The sequence below is a fragment of the Astyanax mexicanus genome, chromosome 4 (assembly GCF_023375975.1).
Source record: "Astyanax mexicanus isolate ESR-SI-001 chromosome 4, AstMex3_surface, whole genome shotgun sequence".
In the NCBI taxonomy this organism is placed as follows: Eukaryota; Metazoa; Chordata; class Actinopteri; order Characiformes; family Acestrorhamphidae; genus Astyanax; species Astyanax mexicanus.
In genome coordinates, this window is record NC_064411.1 from 44,848,016 (window position 1) to 44,868,586 (window position 20,571).

Consider the following 20,571-nt stretch of genomic DNA (forward strand, 5'->3'; position numbering starts at 1 on the left):
CATGCTGGACCATAATATAACATAACATAAAAATTTCTCTGTTTCATTCTACATCTTACCATGGATCCGCAGCAGTTTCATATTATGAGACTGGAAATCAATATTTGGTAGAATAACCCTGGTTTTTAATCACAGTTTTCATGCATCTTGGCATGTTCTCCTCCACCAGTCTTACACACTGCTTTTGGATAACTTTAGGCCACCCCTGCTACACAATTTCAAGCAGTTCAGACTGGTTTGATGTCTTGTGATCATCCATCTTCCTCTTGATTATATTCCAGAGGTTTTTAAATTGGTCAAATAAAAGAAACTACTTATCTCTTATTTTTTTCCAGAGCTGTATATGCACAAATGCACATTTAGAGACAGCAGAATTTATTTCAATATTCAAGTGACATAGAACGAATGAACAGTTTAAGATTGGATCAGGTGTCACATGTGACCAAGTGCTTTGGATATTTGAAAAGACTCCTCAACTTACCAGACGTAGAACTTGATTTGCTTGTATAGTTTAATTACTACTTAAAAATGTACTACAAAATAGATACTTTAAAAAGGAAGAGTATATGTAGACTAGATTGTTTCTATCAAAAGAAACCTGGCTCTTTACCTGAAGACTCTGCAAGTACAAACAAACTACAATTACATTGAAGAGCAATGAAACTTGGAACAGAACATTTTTATTTTCATGCATGTTTCAAAATGTTTTTTTTTCTCCACAGGTTGTTTTAATTGTGCTTTTCTCCATAGGTGTCCATTTCTTACAGTATGTGTTTGTTGTGTTTTCTGCAATATTCCAGTTTCCGATTCAGTTGTTTATTTGTATTATATATAAATTTCTGTTGTTTAGCTGTTTATAACATTGTTGTGTGCATTATTGTAATGTCTCTACATATTTATTTCTTAAATGTGCAGTTCAATGTTTTTATGGCAATATACTTTAATAATATGTTTTCTTTTTATTTAATGTTGTTTAAAAATACTGATATGAATAAAAGTTTGTGGTGTATTATATTCAACAATCAGCCGTAACATTAGCTGAAAATAACTGATTATCTTTACCTACAGTGATTCCTGTTAAGGGATGGCAGATGTTAGGCAGCAGTGAACAGTAAGTTCTTGAAGTTGCACAAAAATCAGAGACACTTTGACAAGAACCAACTAGATAACCTGGTCAGAACATCTCGAAAACATCCTCAGGCAGGTCTTGTGGGATGTTCCTGGTATTTCCTGGTTAGTTCTATCAGAAGGGTTCCATATATAGATCTGTATATAGTTATTGTAAGTGTAATTTTATAAATTAACTAAAATAAAAAACAGCAACTAATTCAAAGCAAATTGTCGTAGGACAATCTGACCAATCAAACTCATGATTTTCACTACGGGGGCGGGGCCACGGCTGTCTAACCCCTTCTCAGCATTCTGATGAAGGTGCTACGCATTGGTTAGTCATAAAACGGAGCGCATGCTGGATTAGTTCAATAGTTAGATAACTATCATGGAATTGCGACTGCAAATGAGACAGATATTGTGTCGTATCTAGATAAAATGCCTTTTTTAGGACTACCCTTCAATGGTAAACTAATTCACTATAACAGGCCACCTGTTGAGTTTTTGTGAGTACTTTATGTTTTGGCATTTTGGCAACTTGAAACATCTGGCCCTTGAGGTTGTGTGAACTATTATGTATAATAAATAAATAAATATATAATAAATAAAATGCTTCTCTGGCGAACTTTAGTTTACACGCGCCTACTCTCTCTCTGTCGCGCTCGGCGTGACTTTAGTGTCTGACCGTTCTCATTTTTCCACCCGTTCTTGGGCTCCCCATCTCCTTATAAGGGCGTTTTTTCCTGGGCATGTCCCAATTCACTAGCTGGGGCAGAGGTTGTGTATTGGAACACAATCCTGATGACACAGGTTCGACTACACGTGAGGAGTGGTGTGTTTATTTATTTACTTTTTTCTTTCTTTTTGGGTTTACGTAACGTTACTGGGGTTGCAAAAGCGGTACCCACTATATTAACTGCACACCACTGATATATATATACATATATAATGTAAAATTATGTAATGCTCATAAACGTGCCCTCTTTTTCGCTTAACATGGGCAAAAAAGCTCAAGCTGATTTCTACCTGCTTCCCAACAGGTCCCGCCAGTATCCGTCCAATGAAAAACCTCACTGCCATCGCCGGCCGGGACACATTCATTCACTGCCGCATCATTGGCTACCCTTACTATTCCATCAAGTGGTACAAAGATTCAAATTTGCTCCCGTTTAACCATCGCCAGCGTGCCTTTGAAAACAACGGCACATTGAAGCTGTACAATGTGCAGAATTCAGACGAGGGAGAGTACACCTGCTACGTTCTGGTGGATCCTGAGAAGCAGATCCATAGAAGCGTCCACGTCACTGTGAAAGGTCAGTCTGATCGTACTCCCATAATCTGCTGAATGATCTGCTGATCAAGCCTTTGGTTGTAGTTGTTGCTGGAGACACAAGGGACTCGATATAGAATAATACGATTAGATGTACAATTGTTCATTATTTTGTTCATTTTCTAGAGTAACTTGCTTTTTTGTCAGTCAGATGTTGCCACCTAGTGACTATTTTGTTAACAGGAACTTCACCATATGTAGCCCAGCCCACTTCCTGTGTTGTCTTTGCAGTAAAGGCCCTGGCTGTATTCGGAATGGCATACTACTATACTGCGTACTGCATACTGTACTAGTATGTACTGCATACTACACACTGCCCAGTATGTAGTATTCGGTACTGCAACACTTTTGATTGTAGTACCCTACACGGTCCCTGACACACCAATCAGTGCTCTGTAGTGCTCCGAATTCCTTAGAGTGAGTTGTAAACAGAAAGAACATGAAAAATGTCCTACCTTTTCATTATTAAAACTAATGAGATCTGCATACTGTCCAGAACAGCAATTGCTGCTTTTATTTTAGAGTTTAGCAGCTAACCCAATTCTAACAACCAATTAGCAGCAGCCCCCACAACCCAAGTATGTTCCAGTTATATTTAAATATGTTTTTCTATTTATTTTAGTAGATTACTATTTTCATCTATGTAAGTACCAACAAGAAGAAAACATTTAAACAAACTCTCATTCATATTTACACAATCTCAACACAAATCAAACAATTTTATTAATTTGTATTCAAATAATTCCCTTATTTAAAAGAAAAATATGTATTTAAACACAGGGAATTATTTATTAAATCAACAGAACGATTTATTAAACAAAGGTAATTATTTATTAAATAAAGAGAACGATTTATTAAAACTGAGGGAATTTTTTAGTAAAGTAACAGAATAATTTATTAAAACTCAGGGAATAATTTACTGCATCAAGGAAAGTAATGGCTCACCGCTGTCGAGACCCTCCGCTGTCCCGGCCGCGGAAAGCGCTCGGTCGCGGCAGCGGAGGGTCCCGGCCGCGGAAAGCGCTCGGTCGCGGCAGCGGAGGGTCCCGGCCGCGGAAAGCGCTCGGTCGTGTCAGCGGTGGGTCCCCGCCGCGGAGAACGCGCGGCCGCGGCAGCGTCCCGGCGGCGGACAGCGCTCGGCCGCGGCAGCGGAGGGGGCTCGACAGCGGTGAGCCAATACTTTCCAAAATAATTCCCTTAATTTAAAAATATATATATTTATCAAATTTAAAAATCTCTCGCACTCGCCTCCATCTTGTTTTTTTCTGAAGTGAGCTGGAGAAGCCAGTTGCAATGCATGTTGGGATGCAGTACACCGCGAAGATAGCTCCCCATGCACACTGCGGAATCGGAGCGGAGTAGTACACCATCCGGGTACCTGTAGTGCACTACAGATCCTCAGTTTGGTCACACACTGCGTACTGCATACTGGCTTTATGCAGATTTAGTACGCGAGTAGTATGTAGTATGCCATTCCGAATACAGCCCCTGTTTCCTCAGTCCGCAGTGTTCTTCTCTGGAAATTATTTTCTCCTGTATCTGTCTTCCTTATTACTCTCTGCTTTGAAGATTCATATAGATAGGATTTTTTTGTGGAGACAGGATTTGTAGAAATACTGTAGGATTCATAGAGAAAACAATGACTTGTCTTGCCATATCTATTATTTCAAAGTAAAAGCCCTTTTGCAGAGTTTCATTTAAACAGTTTGGGGCAGCAGTGACATTTGGTGTGTGCATGTAGCTAAAACTGTGTTTTGTGTGCTCAACTCTGTGCTGTAAACTGTATTGGATTGTGCGATGTTATCATTAATTCCCAATAGATAGGAACACATGTGGGATTTGTAAAGCTATGAGCAGTTTGTTGTACTATAGGCCAGTGAGGTAGAGTTTGGCCAAATTTAGAAAATAGAAAATATGTATTGTTTCGGGGAAAGCAACTTTACCTGAACAAACTAGCTAGCTAGCTAGCTAACTTAACCTTAGCATTTGGTTAAACAAAAGTCTGGCTTTCACTATCAAATATATTTTAATGCTGCACAAACCAATTACATGTTGAAATGTAAACTCTGTTTTAAGCACAAATATGTTTGTAATTACATTTAAAACCCTGTATTTCTATTTGTGAAGTTTGCCAGTTTTTTTTTATAATGTGAAAAGGCTAGTTGTCCCTTCACTATGTAGACTGACTAAAAAAAGCAGAAATAGAACAGAAAAGAGCAGAAAAGTACCTTCTTCATTTAATTTAATTTAAATTAATTTGTTAATTTTATTTACATTAAAATTTAAGGACAGTTAAATTTTGGAGATGCTTCTGAAGGTTTTGGTTTCGCAGTGATGGTTCACGCACTCACATCAGCATCACATCAACATCACCAACATATGCTCAGTTCATTACATCATAAACTAGTACGGTCATGCTCTTATTATTTGGAGTGGAGGACATCATGTGGAGATGCCACGGAGGAAAAAAAAACACCTCCATGATTGAGTTAGCTAATTTGCTCCACTCGTGCTTAAAATTCTGAAGCAGCTCAGAGGGAATCCCCAGAGTCCATTATCCCCACTTTGTTGTGAATTAAATAAGCAGTGAAGTGCTGCTTTAGTTCAACGTTATTTTAACTCATTGATTCTCAAATGCGACAGGCTGACGCGCACCATGGCTGGAGAGTCCCCGGAGAATGAATTATGCTGAATTTGCCAGAGAAGGAAATAACCCTTTTACAGTTGTCTTTTTTTTTCCCCTCCCTTCACCGCTCGGCTTCTCCCCTCATTAGTCCGCATTATGTTTCCTCCTTGGTGAAATCTGCAGATTCAGAGCAGTAATGACTCGTTTCAGAGGCAGAGAGGAACCACATGATTACAAATCGCCAATTAGCTTACACTTGCCATCGCATGTGTCCTTTCTGCTCCTCTCTGTGCTGTGAACTGTATTGTGATTCCAGCTGTAGCGTCCCGGTCATCCAAGACAATTTGAATATACACTTTAATTGGATTGCACAATGTTATCATTAATTCCCAATAGATAACACGAGAGCACGTGGGATTTGTAAAGCTATGATGAGCAGTTGGTTGTACTATAGGCCAGTGTAATAGAGTTTGGCCAATTTGAGAAAATAGAAAATATGATTTTTTTTGGGGGGATAGCAACTCTACCTGAGCTAACTAGCTAGCTAGCTGACTTAACCTTAGTATTTGTTTGTTTAACAAAAGTCTGGCTTTCAATGTCTGTTTATATAAGTTGTGCTGCTGATATGATAGCTAGCTAAATTTATGTATGTAATTGCACTGCTTATAATAATTTATAATTATAATTATTATAATTAAAATCAATATTGAGATAATTTACTAAATGACTTTAAAATTGAGGTGTGCTGCTAAGGTAGTTAGCCAAATGTATAACTAGAATTGCACTGCATAGGTGAATGTGTGTATTAGCATAGCATTGCTAAGGAAAATATTTTAACAAAGTTGCACTACTGAGGTTGCTAGCAAGCTAGATGTCTAAATGTGATTAAAAATGCACTTTGTGAATAACTACATAAAAACTTGTGCTTTATTACTCTGCTGGTATATTAAAATGTTGAGAGTTTTAATATATATATTTTTTGTTCTGATAAATGTTAAAAATCATGCTTAAGGTGAAAAAGTAAAAAACTTTCACTTATTTTTTTTTTTCACTTTATTTTTTTGTTTGGTATTCAGCCTTTGGTCATATGTTTTATTTTGTTTACTTTCAGATTTGGACAAAAAGTAATTTTAGTGCATTCTTAATGATTAATGCCTATTAACAATTACAACAGATACATCAATACAAAACTGCAGGCTCAAACCTGTCAATACAGAAATCATTTTAAGTCATAAATTATTTCATTGCATCACTGTGTATTTACCTATAAACATATAGATTTAGATGTATAAATAATAAAAAAATACCACAATTAGTGTTGAAAATATAATACATTTCTTAATATGCTCTTTCAAATGTTCAGTATGTACTAAACTTGGCTTTTTCTCTTTCTCAGTGCCGCCTCTGATCCAGCACTCCGACTCTCAGAGTGCATCTATAGGTCAGAGGGTCTTCATCCCCTGTGTGGTGACCTCTGGTGACCTGCCCATGTTCATCACCTGGCACAAAGATGGCAAACCCATCAACGACAGTCTGGGGGTCACGATCGACAAAATCGACTTCACCAGCTCCCTGCGCATCTCCAACCTCTCCGAAATCCACAACGGCAGCTACACCTGCATCGCCCGCAACGAGGCCGCCACCGTCGAGCACAGCATCCAACTCATCGTCAAAGGTCAGAGGTTAACGCTTAGGCACTATGGGTTTGAATATTTCAATATTTTACCTTAAAATATTTGCCTTAGATTATCTTGTTGGATTATATTGCAACCAAGCCTTTCATAATCTTTGTATTTGTCTTGATTAACTCCGCCCTCACGATAAAACAGTATAAACAGATGTTAATTTGTGTATCTTTGATTTTATTTTTCTTTCTTAGTTCCGCCACATTTTGAGGTGCAGCCTCGGGATCAGGATGGGATCTATGGGAAGTCAGTCATCTTGAACTGCTCAGCTAAAGGAAACCCTATTCCTACTATTGTTTGGAAGCATTCGAAAGGTAAAAGGTCTTTAGATAATGATGATTATTATGATAAAGCTTTAAGAATAGCATTACTGGAACACTGAAATTCTAAAATTAATTGTCAGGGACTAGTATTATATCCAATGACTTTTGACAGGCATCATGAAATCTCTTGCATTAAATGTGGGATGCATTTTCTGCCAAAGCTGCTTGTCTGTTCGCACGGACAGTTCTAACTAGACACTGCTGGTCACAATTATTATCACCCGCTGTGCTGTCCACTAAGGGGGGTAATTAAAGGCCATCCATTATATACAGCTCTAGAAAAAAAATAATAAGAAGAAACAACTTAAAAATTTCTTTGATTTTACCAAATTGAAAACTGAAGCTGCTTTAATTTTTGCACCAGGAGTGGCATAAAGCTATCCAAAAACAGTGTGCAAGACTGGTGGAGGACAACAAGATGCAAAGATGCATTAAAACTGTAATTAAAAACCAGGGTTATTTCACCAAATATTGGTTTAAGAACTCTTAAAACTTTATGAATATGAACTTGTTTTATGATCTTTGCATTATTTGAGGTCTGAAAGCGCTGCATCTTTTTTGTTATTTCAGCCATTTTTCATTTTCTGTAAATAAATTCTCTAAATGACTATATTTATTTGGAATTTGGGGAGGAACAAAACAACAATGTTTATTTAACTCAGACATATAATTATAAATAACAAAATCAGAGACACTGTGGCTTAAGGAGTGTTTAATAAAAGCCAGCTTAATATCAGAAATGGAATGTCCCATCAGGCCTTGTTTGCACTACAATAATTCACATTGCCTTGGCATGACCGTGCAAGCCAGTGTTCAGCCTCACTCATGATTACTTCAAGTTACATAGTGCTATCCCTGGACTTTGGGATCCACTGACTTTTGGCATGTCAGTGTAAATCTGCAGAGACTCAATAAGAAAAAATGTAACAAAAAAATGTACAAAGCTCTTTGTCTGGATTTCCGAACAGACAGCTTGTAGCTATCCGGGATTAAGTTAGAGCACTTATAGAGCTTTACAGTTTAACATGCTCTGGTCAATTCCACATGTCCCCCTAATCCAAATCTACTAATCCCAAAATAAATAATTAATAAAAACATGAAACACGTACAGAATCACACAAGTCACGAGAAGTTATTATCATTTTGTTGGATGATGGCTTGTTGTGGTCTCAGAAACACATGTTACAGCTCTGGTTGTGGTGAAATCAGTGTGATAAAGCATCTTAACAAGAGTGATATTAGACCAGTGTACTAATTCATTTGTAGTGGTCGTCTCTGGGGAAATTTCAGTTATATTAGAATGTGCTTTTTCTTTATATGCTGTGTAATTTTGAACTTTAAGATTAAAGATGTATTCAGGATAATAATTTATTCTATATTGAGGGGCTAAAGCTAACAATTTAAGATAATTTGAGGCTAATTTGAATTTTATAAGTTTTATAAGTTTATGGAACTCCATAATATTAATTTCAGGAATTATAGTGATAAAAGATGATACTATGATATATTTTTTTAAAATGATATCATTCATAAAGACAATATTTTAGAATTTACATTCTTCAAAGTAGGCACCTCTGCTTTGCACATTCTGGCATTCTCTATATCAGCTTTATGAGACAGAGTCACCTGAAATGGCTTTCAGTTAACAGCTAAGCCTTATCAAGGGTTAATTACTCTTAATGTGTTAATGTGTGAGATAGAGTTGTTATACCGTTGGAAATGTAGGTCAGTCAATCAGAAAAAAAAATTAAGGACTTTGAAAGTATCCTTAGATAATAATAAAATATTATAATAAAAATATTGTGATGAAACTGGCTCTCATCAGGACTGCCCCAGGAAAGGAAGATCAAGAGTTACCTCTATTGCATAAGAGTTCATCAGAATTACCAGCCTCAGAAACCGCAAGTTAACAGCACCCCAGATAAGAGCACCTAATTGCAGCTGTATTTTTGGTTTAAAACTTTTAAGTTTCTACATAATTCTTTATGTGTTCCATCATAGTCTGGATGACTTTAATATTTATTTAAAATATTATAATGTAAATGTAATAATGTAAATGGTACTGTGTGTATTGGAAGACCATTTTATGCCACTGATATTTTTAATAATAATATAATAGCATAATAATAATATGTTACCATTTCTTTGAACTTGGAATATGAATTATCTTTTTTTTACAAATATTCAATATAATGTTTAAATATTCTAAATAATAAAAAAATAAAATAAAAACATTGTTTTAAGTAAAATCCACATACCATCTTATTCATGTTAATGTGCAAAATCAAAGTCAAATCAAGCCAAAAGGATTGAGCTTACATCCTTATATTATTTGGTAAGTCCATAATATAATGAATGTGACAGGTCTGATAATAATAAACTGTTCTGAGGTTGCTGAACATGTCCTCCTCTCTGAATTCAGGTGCCGGAGTTCCTCAGTTTCAGCCGATTGCTCTGAACTCGGGCTCCCGGGTGCAGCTGCTGGAGAAAGGCTCTCTGCTGATCAAACACGTACTGGAGGAAGACAGCGGCTACTACCTGTGCAAAGTCAGCAACGACGTGGGCGCCGACATCAGCAAGAGCATGTACCTCACTGTCAAAAGTAAGGATCCTCACCCAGCTGTGTGTGTGTGTGTGTGTGTACACTATATGTCTGTTTTTTGTGTGTATGTTTGTTTTTAATATTTTAACAGATGAAATATGATTGGAAATCTTACCTTGTAAGGTCACGAGATGTCGTTAATAGCAATATATGTATTTAGTAAAAATCGGGGGCAATTGTACGTTCAAAATTGTAGGGCTGTCGATTACTTAGTTCTGCCAGAATGTAGCTTATACAATTTGTACGGAAGGGGGAAAAGGGGGACATTTAACATCAAAAATACTTTTAATAATACTGTTATGTTTTGCCATTTACTTTCTATTTGCAGCTTATTAGAAATTAAAATTTCCACTTAACAAAATAAAAATATTTATTACATTAATACATTATTTGACAGAAAAAGACAGAATACTTTATCCCAAACAGAATAGCACTGTTGAGGTAAAGCTATTACTAAAATTGCACCTCGTGAAATAAATCCATTATTAGAAAAGAACTGCTGAGGTAAATCTATAAGTAAAATGACTTCTGAAATAAATTCATGATTAAAATAGCACTGCTGAGGTAAATCTATAACTAAAAGTTCACTGCTGAAATAAATTCATTATTAGAAAAGCACTACTGAGGTAAATCTGTAACTAAAATAGTACCTTATAAAATTAATGTATGATTAGAAAAGCACTGCTGAGGTAAATCTTCTTAACTTGTTAGGCCGATGGAGAGTTTCACTATATTTGCAACCAATGATGGCAGTACTAAAGTACTGAAGTGTGTGTGTGTTTGTGCAGCAGTGTTTGAGAGTGTGTGTGTGTATTTTCGTATGTGTACATGGACACTGGCCTGGACAGCGCTGCTGTGGGCCTGAGGGCAGCTTTCTGCCCGGTTGAATGTTGTGAATTTGCGATTGTCTGTCTCGCTGAGCTGTGTGTTTGTTGAGTAACCAAGATCTTCCCCTTCATTACCTCCACAACACAACACCAAACACAGCTCTGAAACGGAGAACAGAGTATGTCTGTCTAGCCCACTCTCTCTTCATTCATCCCACCATCTGCTGTCTAAGAATCGTAGAATATCTAAAACTAAATCTAACACACCTTACTCACATTAGTAAGTATTATACTTAATATACAGTACACTGTGTATAGCAGTTGCATACATTGTCTTTGTTTTTTATTTAATTCTTCCAATATATTGTTTTATTTTGCCACCTTCAATTTAGTTTCCTACTTTTTGGACCTGCAACACATGCAGAGAAATGTCTGTCTGGTATGGAGCTGTGTCAGTACAATTCTATAATAGTAGCATTAATGCAGAAGAAAGGTCTTTTCCAGAGGTGTCTACGTACATGCTGCACACATTACTAAATAGGAGGATGGAAAAATGAAGGTACAGGTGCTGGATTATCAAGGAATATCAACAAAGTGGTAGAGTCTTTCCTGTCCCAACTTTTTGAAAATGTGCTACAGGCCTAAATTGCAGGAATCTTTTAATTTACCAAATTGAAAACCTCTGGAATATAATCAAGAGGAAGATGAATGATCACAAGCCATCAAACCAAGCTGAACTGCTTAAAGTTTTGCACCAGGAGTTGCATAAAGTTATCCAAAAGCAGTGTGTAAGACTGGTGGAGGAGAACATGCCAAGATGCATGAATACTGTGATTAAAAACCAGAGGGTTATTTTACCAAATATTGATTTCTGAACTGAATATGAACTTGTTTTCTTTGCATTATTTGAGGTCTGAAAGCTCTGCATCTTTTTTGTTAATTCAGTTATTTCTCATTTTCTGCAAACAAATGCTCTAAATGACTATTTTTTTATTTGAAATTTGGAAGAAATGTTTTCCGTAGTTTTTAGAATAAAACAACAATGTTTAATTTACTCAAACACTGGTCTCTTATTTCAGAGCTGTATATTAACAAATTTAAATGAAATGTTGACCAAAGAAAATATGGAATATCTTGAGTTAATACTGTTTTCTTTTGCATTTTCTGTCCTGTCTCAGTATTTTAAGATTTATGGTTGTAGTATGTTGGTCTTTATCCTGTATCATCATCCTGTATGTGTTAAACTACACAAATACGGTTTAATTTTACAGCAAATGGTGATTGTTCTTTATCCAAAAAGTCACAAACATCTACCTTTTTATCCTTTATATTATTACTTTTCTAATCCGGCTGGTTGAAGTTGCCTGCAGGATCAGAAGGGAAAATGTGCTCAGCCTGTGACCAATTGTGCATGGAAAATAGGGAATCGCTTTGGCATGGCATCCTGCTCCCAACACACACACACACACACACTCACACACACCGCTTCTCAGCTCAGTGGAGTACACATTTTACTGCACTCCATTGGCCAGCAGTGAGGAGGTTAGATGATGTGAGTGTGTAGGATGAAGGGGAGTGTAGATATCCCACTGAGGCGCGGCAATGTGGCCTAGTTTCCCAGGACGCCCCGGTGCTAGTGGCAGAGTGAGGCCTGAAATGCATTCCATGTACACACAGACACACACACACACACACACATACACACATGCACACACACACAAGGTTGTCTCAGCAGTTCAAGAGATATGACCAAACTACACTGACAGAAATAATCATCTCTATGATACAGACCTGTACACATTCTGCCTCACTGTTTGAAGCCCTGCAAATATAATTCAAATATATACAATATTTACACATAAACCAAAACACATTTAATGGTACTGTATATTACTCTGGCATGCCAAAGGTCATGGGAGAGCATGGGTCATGGGTTTGAAAATGCCCAAACTGGTTAAAGTCTTGTGAGTCAGTTTGAGCACTGGCCGATGTGCTCATGGCAAGGCCACATCTATCAATCGACCTTTTTTTCTACTCGTTAGTACATTGAGGGTAACGCTGAGCATTTACAAAATTTAAGGGACTGAAAAATAAGTTTAAATTTTAAAAACAAGCAAACAATATAAGATTTAATTAAGAAGAAATAAAATAATTCAGAATAAAAGGAATGCAGACAAGCTAAAATGTAGAGCAATAAAACAAAGAGATAAATAATTAGATTAAATTATCTAAATATCACCACAATTATAAAGAAGGAAATAATGGAACTAAAAAAAAATTATAATAATAAACAAAAAAAAGTTAACAAAAGAATAAAAAATAAAAGGACAAAATAAATTAAATAAAAAGGTAAAAGGCTTAAAGTAAAACCAGTAATAAAATAAATAAAAGGATGACATGAATAAATAAATAAAAGGATTATAAGGTAAAACATAAAATATTAAAAATAAATAAAAAGGTATAAAAAGTTATATAGAGTATAAAAATATAAAGTTATAGTGAGGCCTGATAGTTGGTGCCAAAAGGATGGGACATTCAATTTCTTAAGTTGTGTGTACATTTACCATTTCTTAAACCATAGTGTCACTTATCTTGCACAACAAAAACTGTCACTTTTGACATGATTTCTTTAATTTTTGGGTTGTGGTAAAATGTGGTCTGCACCGTTTGCCGGTTTGTACAGTTAGTGATGTTTGTTAGCCCTGCTGTGTTATTATACAAACTGTACGGTGCTGAGTACTCCTGAGAGGGGTACCTGGTTATAATCACACAAGGTATGTTAGGTTAGATATTAGAGTATGCTACAGTACAACACTTATTTTAATAAATGTCTGCAGTGCCAAAGTTAAATCCAATACGTGATCATGGTACTGCAGTTTCCTGTGACCATGAAAAATAAAACTAATCTATGTTAAGATATACAATAATATAACTGACCGATTTTTCCATGTCTAGTATTGTTTGTACCCTCAAGTTAAGTTCAGTGGAATGTTTTACAGTATTTTGCTTAAGAAATACAGTAGTCAGTTAAAATACCTCACAAATGTGTATGTGTGTGTGTGCATGAATGAGTTTTAAATCTCCAGAGATAATACTCTCAGTGTAAGAGTAATAACATTTAGAGAACGTTTCTTCTTTCTTTTTTGCCTCACTTAAAATTTAAACTTGTCATGCAAAATAAATCAGCGTTCTCGTGTGGCTCGCTGCAGCGCGGGGCTTCAGAGTGAATAAGAAATGAGCCTTAAATGTTCATAGGCCTCAGCCTGACACACTCAATCACGTCAGTGCACACACCCCGTCCCACTCCAGCCTCGCACCCCCCACTGCCCCGCCCCAGCGTAAAAACCAGCCTGATGCTGCTGCTGCTGCTTTAACTGGAAAGGGCAGCACTGTGTGTGTGCGTGTACATGCATATATGTTTGCATGTAAAAGTTTGCATGTAAAACTCTATATAATGTATATCAATTTGTGTGTGTGTGTGTGTGTGTGTGTGTTTGTATTAGTGTGTACAGAGCCGAGCAGGTGAGCCATGGGACGGGAAGAACTCTTCTCCTCTGATCCTTATGAATAATCAAAGACTGTTCATCATTAAATCATGAGAGAGAAAGAGAGAGAGAGAGAAAGAGAGAGAGCGAGAGAGAGTCAAAGAGCGATAGAGTCAGTGAGAGAGAGAGAAAGAGATCACTCTCCTTCTGCTCCAGGCTAACAAGCTCTCCAGCATGAAGAGAATAGCCAGAGCACAGTTTTCCCATTCCTGTTCCTGAAAGGCTGTTGTGGTTGTAGGGCTGGACGATATGGTCACAGATCCACTCCTGATATTCATGCACTTCAGTGCTAAAGATTATTAATTAAATTCATAAACAATAACAAAAATGCACTGTAGAAAAGAAGTGTTGCATTTAATGAAATATAATTTGAATATTAAAATATAAGTAAAAATGTTTGAAGAGCATTTATGCATTGTTTATGGTCATGTGTTGTGTTTTTAAAGTGTTTATAGAGTTTAATAGTGTAACAGATCACAAATCTCACAAGTTGGATGTGATGCTCAGTGACATGTGCAGATCATCCTTTGGCCTTGTGCGTTGCCTCTTATGGTGTGGTTTCCAGCTGGCGTTTTTTTTAACAGGACAATGCTCGCCCACATGCATCAAGGATTTCCATAAATGCAGACTTCCTAGACTTGCCCGCAAGTCAGATAAAATCTCCTGAAATCTAGAACAAATTTTACTTATTTTCCCCCCAATCAAGGGAGAGCGTTTTTATTGACATGTTGTCTTGTCTACAATGAGTCAGCCAATCAGTTTTTAGTGTGGGCCGGCAGTGTTTTTTTTTTTTTTTTCCTTCTGGACGGGATGCATTCAGGAGCATCATGGATCCCATGAAAACTCATTTTATCTCGGACTACTCTAAAGTATATCCATATCTGGTAAAAGTAAAAAAAAAACAATCAAAGGACAATGCTCGCCCACACACAGCAAGGATTTCCCAGAAATGCTTCCCAACTTCCCAAGTCTCCCGGAAGTTCCGGGAGTCTACCGAATATCAATAACGGCTTCCTGATGCCCACAAATCTGGAATGAGTGTTACTTGTTCCCCAATCGTGTGTTTGAAAGAGAGGGTTATTGAGAGAAGGTACCCACTTGTGTGCATATTTACAAAGCGCATGCAAATAAGAGAGGGTTCTGATTGGCCTGTTCTCTACAAAGAGTCTGTGAGTCAGCCAATCAGTTTTTAGTGTGGGCGGGAAGTGTTTTTGTTTTTTTCCCCTCCTGGATGGGATGCGTTCAGTATAAGAAAGAGCATCATGGATCCCATAAAAACTCATTTCACCTCTGACTACTCTAAAGTATATCCATGTCTGGTAAAAGTAAAAAAAAAATGAAAGTCTTGCCCACTGTAGCAGGGAATGGGGGGAGGACAATGCTTGCCCACACACATCAAGGATTTCGCAGAAATACAGACTTCCCAAGTCTCCCGGAAGTTGCAGGAGTCTAGCGTATATTAATAACGACTCCCTGATGCCCGCAAGTCAGATCAAATCTCCCGTAATCTAAAACGAGTTTTAATTTTTTCCCCCCAATCGCATGCTTGAAAAAGAGGGATATTGAGAGAACGGCACCAGCTTGTGTGCATATTCACAAAGCGCATGCAGAGAGGGTTCTGTGAGTCAGCCAATTAGTTTTTAGTGTGGAGTTTGAGTTTTCAGGATCTACAGGCTCAGTTGCAACATATCAGAGAAAATGTGCTGCAGGATACCATAAGGATTGATAATGAAATTCTTATTAACAAGCATAGTAAAGACAATTCTTACTTAGCTCTATTAATAGCATGCAACTAGAAAATGCTGTAGTTGTATTTATAGTAAAGCAGCTGCCAAATACTGAAAAGTAGAATCACGGAACAATGGCCCTTTAGAGCACACTGAAATAACACAATCAGAGGAAGCTGTAAAAGCTTTTGTCTGATGTCTCAAATACGCTGTGTGTCTTAAAGTAGTGGACACGTCTCTGAGCACCGTGACCCAGATCACTCAACTCGGATTTGACTCTGCCTTCGTCTGCCTCAGACGTGGCTGTGTATCTGTTGTGTCACTCACGAGACGGAGCTCAGAAATGGCCTGAGTGCTCTGACCTCCTGGTGTCTCTGACTCCTCCATAGGCTCGTCTACTCTATAACAAAGACAGGACACAATTACACTCTGAGATAATAGATAATAGATCCAGTTGTGACATTCATGGACATATGTAATGCAATTGTGCCTTATTTTTTAGTGATTACACTTATTTAATACATTATTTAATAAACCCATGTGTGTACATTAATACAAGGCTTGGTAATACACGCACCTGTGTAAGATGCACAGGTGTTACCGCCACAGTGTTATAGTGTCATATGTCATAGGAGATATTACCCCTACAGTGGACAGTGGGCAGTGGGTGGTAATGATTGTGACCGGCAGCTTCTGGCTAAAATTGTTCATGTGAACAGACAGAAATAAAAATCAATATTCAGTGCAGGAGGTGTCACCTGCATATCCTGCAGAATAAAACATGGCAAAAGTCATGGGACACACAGAACATTTGTTCCTGCTTTTTTTTGGATTAAAGAAATACTGACTTTTGTTGTGTCATGTTTAGCATATGTGTGTTTAGTGTGTGTGTGTGTGTGTGTGTGTCAAATTTTATACTGTTGACATTCGAGCCACAAAACATTGTACAAATCAAGGATATATAATAGTTTCGTTTGAACTTTTTCTCCTACAGTTCCGTAATTAGTTTTTAGAGTGGGTTTGCTAGTTTTTATTAGTTTTTTATTTGTATTAGTGCTTATTCTAAGTTTTTATTAATTCTAGTATTAGTTTTTTTCATACGTTTGGTTATTTGTGAGGTTCTGGATTCAACTGTCCACAAAAAACTGTAACAGTCCACAAGCTAGCAGCCCTAAGTGCAAAATACACTGCTCAAAAAAATAAAGGGAACACTCAAATAACACATCCTAGATCTGAATGAATGAAATATTCTCATTGAATACTTTGTTCTGTACAAAGTTGAATGTGCTGACAACAAAATCACACAAAAATCATCAATGGAAATGAAATTTATTAACCAATGGAGGCCTGGATTTGGAGCCACACACAAAATTAAAGTGAAAAAACACACTACAGGCTGATCCAACTTTAATGTAATGTCCTTAAAACAAGTCAAAATGAGGCTCAGTATTGTGTGTGGTCTCCACGTGCCTGTATGACCTCCCTACAACGCCTGGGCATGCTCCTGATGAGGTGGCGGATGGTCTCCTGAGGGATCTCCTCCCAGACCTGGACTAAAGCATCCGCCAACTCCTGGACAGTCTGTGGTGCAACGTGACGTTGGTGGATGGAGCGAGACATGATGTCCCAGATGTGCTCAATCGGATTCAGGTCTGGGGAACGGGCGGGCCAGTCCATAGCTTCAATGCCTTCATCTTGCAGGAACTGCTGACACACTCCAGCCACATGAGGTCTAGCATTGTCCTGCATTAGGAGGAACCCAGGGCCAACCGCACCAGCATACGGTCTCACAAGGGGTCTGAGGATCTCATCTCGGTACCTAATGGCAGTCAGGCTACCTCTGGTGAGCACATGGAGGGCTGTGCGGCCCTCCAAAGAAATGCCACCCCACACCATTACTGACCCACTGCCAAACCGGTCATGCTGAAGGATGTTGCAGGCAGCAGACCGCTCTCCACGGCGTCTCCAGACTCTGTCACGTCTGTCATGTGCTCAGTGTGAACCTGCTTTCATCTGTGAAGAGCACAAGGCGCCAGTGGCGAATTTGCCAATCCTGGTGTTCTCTGGCAAATGCCAAGCGTCCTGCACGGTGTTGGGCTGTGAGCACAACCCCCATCTGTGGACGTCGGGCCCTCATACCATCCTCATGGAGTCGGTTTCTAACCGTTTGTGCAGACACATGCACATTTGTGGCCTGCTGGAGGTCATTTTGCAGGGCTCTGGCAGTGCTCCTCCTGTTCCTTCTTGCACAAAGGCGGAGGTAGCGGTCCTGCTGCTGGGTTGTTGCCCTCCTACGGCCTCCTCCACGTCTCCTGGTGTACTGGCCTGTCCCCTGGTAGCGCCTCCAGCCTCTGGACACTACGCTGACAGACACAGCAAACCTTCTTGCCACAGCTCGCATTGATGTGCCATCCTGGATGAGCTGCACTACCTGAGCCACTTGTGTGGGTTGTAGAGTCCGTCTCATGCTACCACGAGTGTGAAAGCACCACCAACATTCAAAACTGACCAAAACATCAGCCAGACAGCATAGGTTCTGAGAAGTGGTCTGTGGTCCCCACCTGCAGAACCACTCCTTTATTGAGTGTGTCTTGCTAATTGCCAATAATTTCCACCTGTTGTCTATTCCATTTGCACAACAGCAGGTGAAATTGATTGTCAATCAGTGTTGCTTCCTAAGTGGACAGTTTAATTTCACAGAAGTTTGATTTACTTGGAGTTATATTGTGTTATTTGAGTGTTCCCTTTATTTTTTTGAGCAGTGTATATGTAAAACTGCTGCTTAAAGTAGCCAATAGAATCGGAGAAACACATAAATAAACTCAGAAACCCAATAAACTCAGGTTTCACCCATTTTCACCAAAATTATCAACTCAGAAATAAAATAGGAAATGGACACCCAGCACTAGATACAGATACAGCTTTTTACCATATCAGTTATAAACACTCAATGCAGTTTCAGTTAGTTACTGTTTTTATTAATTGCCGATTCTATTCATTTCAGTTAACTAAAATGTTTTTTCACTTTCAGTTTTTATCCTTAACCTTGGTACAAAACCTCAGAATGATCCACTGTGTAATAATATCTCTCTCTCTCTCTCTCTCTCTCTCTCTCAGTCCCTGCCATGATCACCTCCTACCCAAACACCACCCGTGCGGAACAGGGTCACATGACGGAGATGAGCTGTACGGCTCATGGTGAGAAACCCATCAAGGTGCGCTGGGAGAAGGAGTCCCACATCATCAACCCCGACATGAGCCGCTATGTTGTCAACGTCAAGGAAGTGGCTGATGAGGTCATTTCCACTCTACAGGTGAGCAGGTCATCCTACATGATTAGCATTAATCTCCAACTCTACTTTCAAGTTTAATGCGGTTAAAACAGATTACATAATTTAATGATCTAATAATTTATCGATAATAGCACTTTCAGTTTGTATTGTATCCATGTTTACACAGTTTTTATCCATTGCCTGGAAATATTTATATCTAGGTCTGGGACAGAATAAAAATTCAAAAATACAAAATCTAGTGTTTCTTTCCTTTACTTTTATTTGTCTTTTATTTCATTAGCTTGTATTTGTTAAAATACCTCATTTCAGGTTTGCAAAAGTTCCAAAAAAAGTTGGAACACTAAAGCATTTATCACGGAAAATGAGGCAATAAGGAGTAGAAACTTGTGTACATTTACTTGGTTGTACATTAAAAGATTTATTATTTATTGATATTTTATTAGTTATTTTTATATTATATTTTATATTTATATTTCTTAGTATTTAGCTGAAAAACACACTCTAGGTGACACATAAAAAATCAACTCAGACACTCAAAACTGCCCCCTTAATCGTCTTTAATCCCTCATCATAAAATGTTTAAAAAAATCTTCTAGATCTTTTGGAATATGTTTTTTAGTCCTGCTGGTTCCTTAGTCTGAAGTTTGCACATTAATTACCTAGTGTCTGAAATTGTACCTTGCAAATTCTAAACAAATAAAAATGCTTATAATAATTGAGGTTAAAAAATGGTTACATTAGTGTGAAGTGTACAAAAAACAGAACCTTAGCTGGTTTTAAAATTTAATTTTACAATCTAAGGCACTAAAATATGGGTCTTAAACAGAGCAGCAATATCTCAGTAGAGCCAATCAGATTGAATCTTCATACTAAAATAGCCTAAACTGTCCAAAATGTCTGTATTGCATTTGCTGTATACATTTTTATATGTGCAAAAATTTTACAGAAACACAAGATTGATTTTCTCTGTGCTCACAGATTCTGCACACAGTCAGAGAGGATTCTGGGTTTTTCTCCTGCATCGCCATTAACTCGTACGGTGAAGATAAAGGAATCATTCAGTTAATTGTACAAGGTAAGAAAAGCTACTCCATGTAATGCAGATGGTCTTTTCCAGGCAAGGCTGTCGATCATTTCTAAGTTACAATATGGTAGAATAATGTATTTTTAATTTTTTTATTATTATTTCTGGGGGAAAATAAATATGTGACAATATTAACACAGGGAAATGTAACAGTCGCGTTTATACACTGGAGATGGAAAGACAGTTTAGAGGCACTAGGCTGATGAGTCATGTGACCTGTACATGTTTTTTTTCCATAAAATAAGATCGGCCAGACCCTCCTGAAGTGGAAATCAGAGAGGTGAAGGACAGGACCATTGCTCTTCGCTGGACAATGGGCTTTGATGGCAACAGCCCCATCACAGGATATGACATCAACTATAAGAACAAATCAGGTAAAGAGTGTTTGTTTGTCTACTGTAATGTCTTTTTAATACTCT

General features: G+C 37.8%; 1 protein-coding gene across 1 annotated transcript in view; it reads left to right on the top strand.

The window, feature by feature from the left end:
• The window catches only part of dscamb (Down syndrome cell adhesion molecule b), a 135,292-nt gene that overhangs the window by 96,426 nt on the left and 18,295 nt on the right, over positions 1-20,571 (top strand). The window contains exons 8-14 of the mRNA XM_022679006.2: positions 2,151-2,423; positions 6,463-6,741; positions 6,946-7,065; positions 9,497-9,676; positions 18,893-19,089; positions 20,047-20,143; positions 20,398-20,526. Of these exons, the coding sequence (XP_022534727.2) occupies positions 2,151-2,423; positions 6,463-6,741; positions 6,946-7,065; positions 9,497-9,676; positions 18,893-19,089; positions 20,047-20,143; positions 20,398-20,526 (1,275 nt within the window). The remainder of the gene's footprint in view (positions 1-2,150; positions 2,424-6,462; positions 6,742-6,945; positions 7,066-9,496; positions 9,677-18,892; positions 19,090-20,046; positions 20,144-20,397; positions 20,527-20,571) is intronic.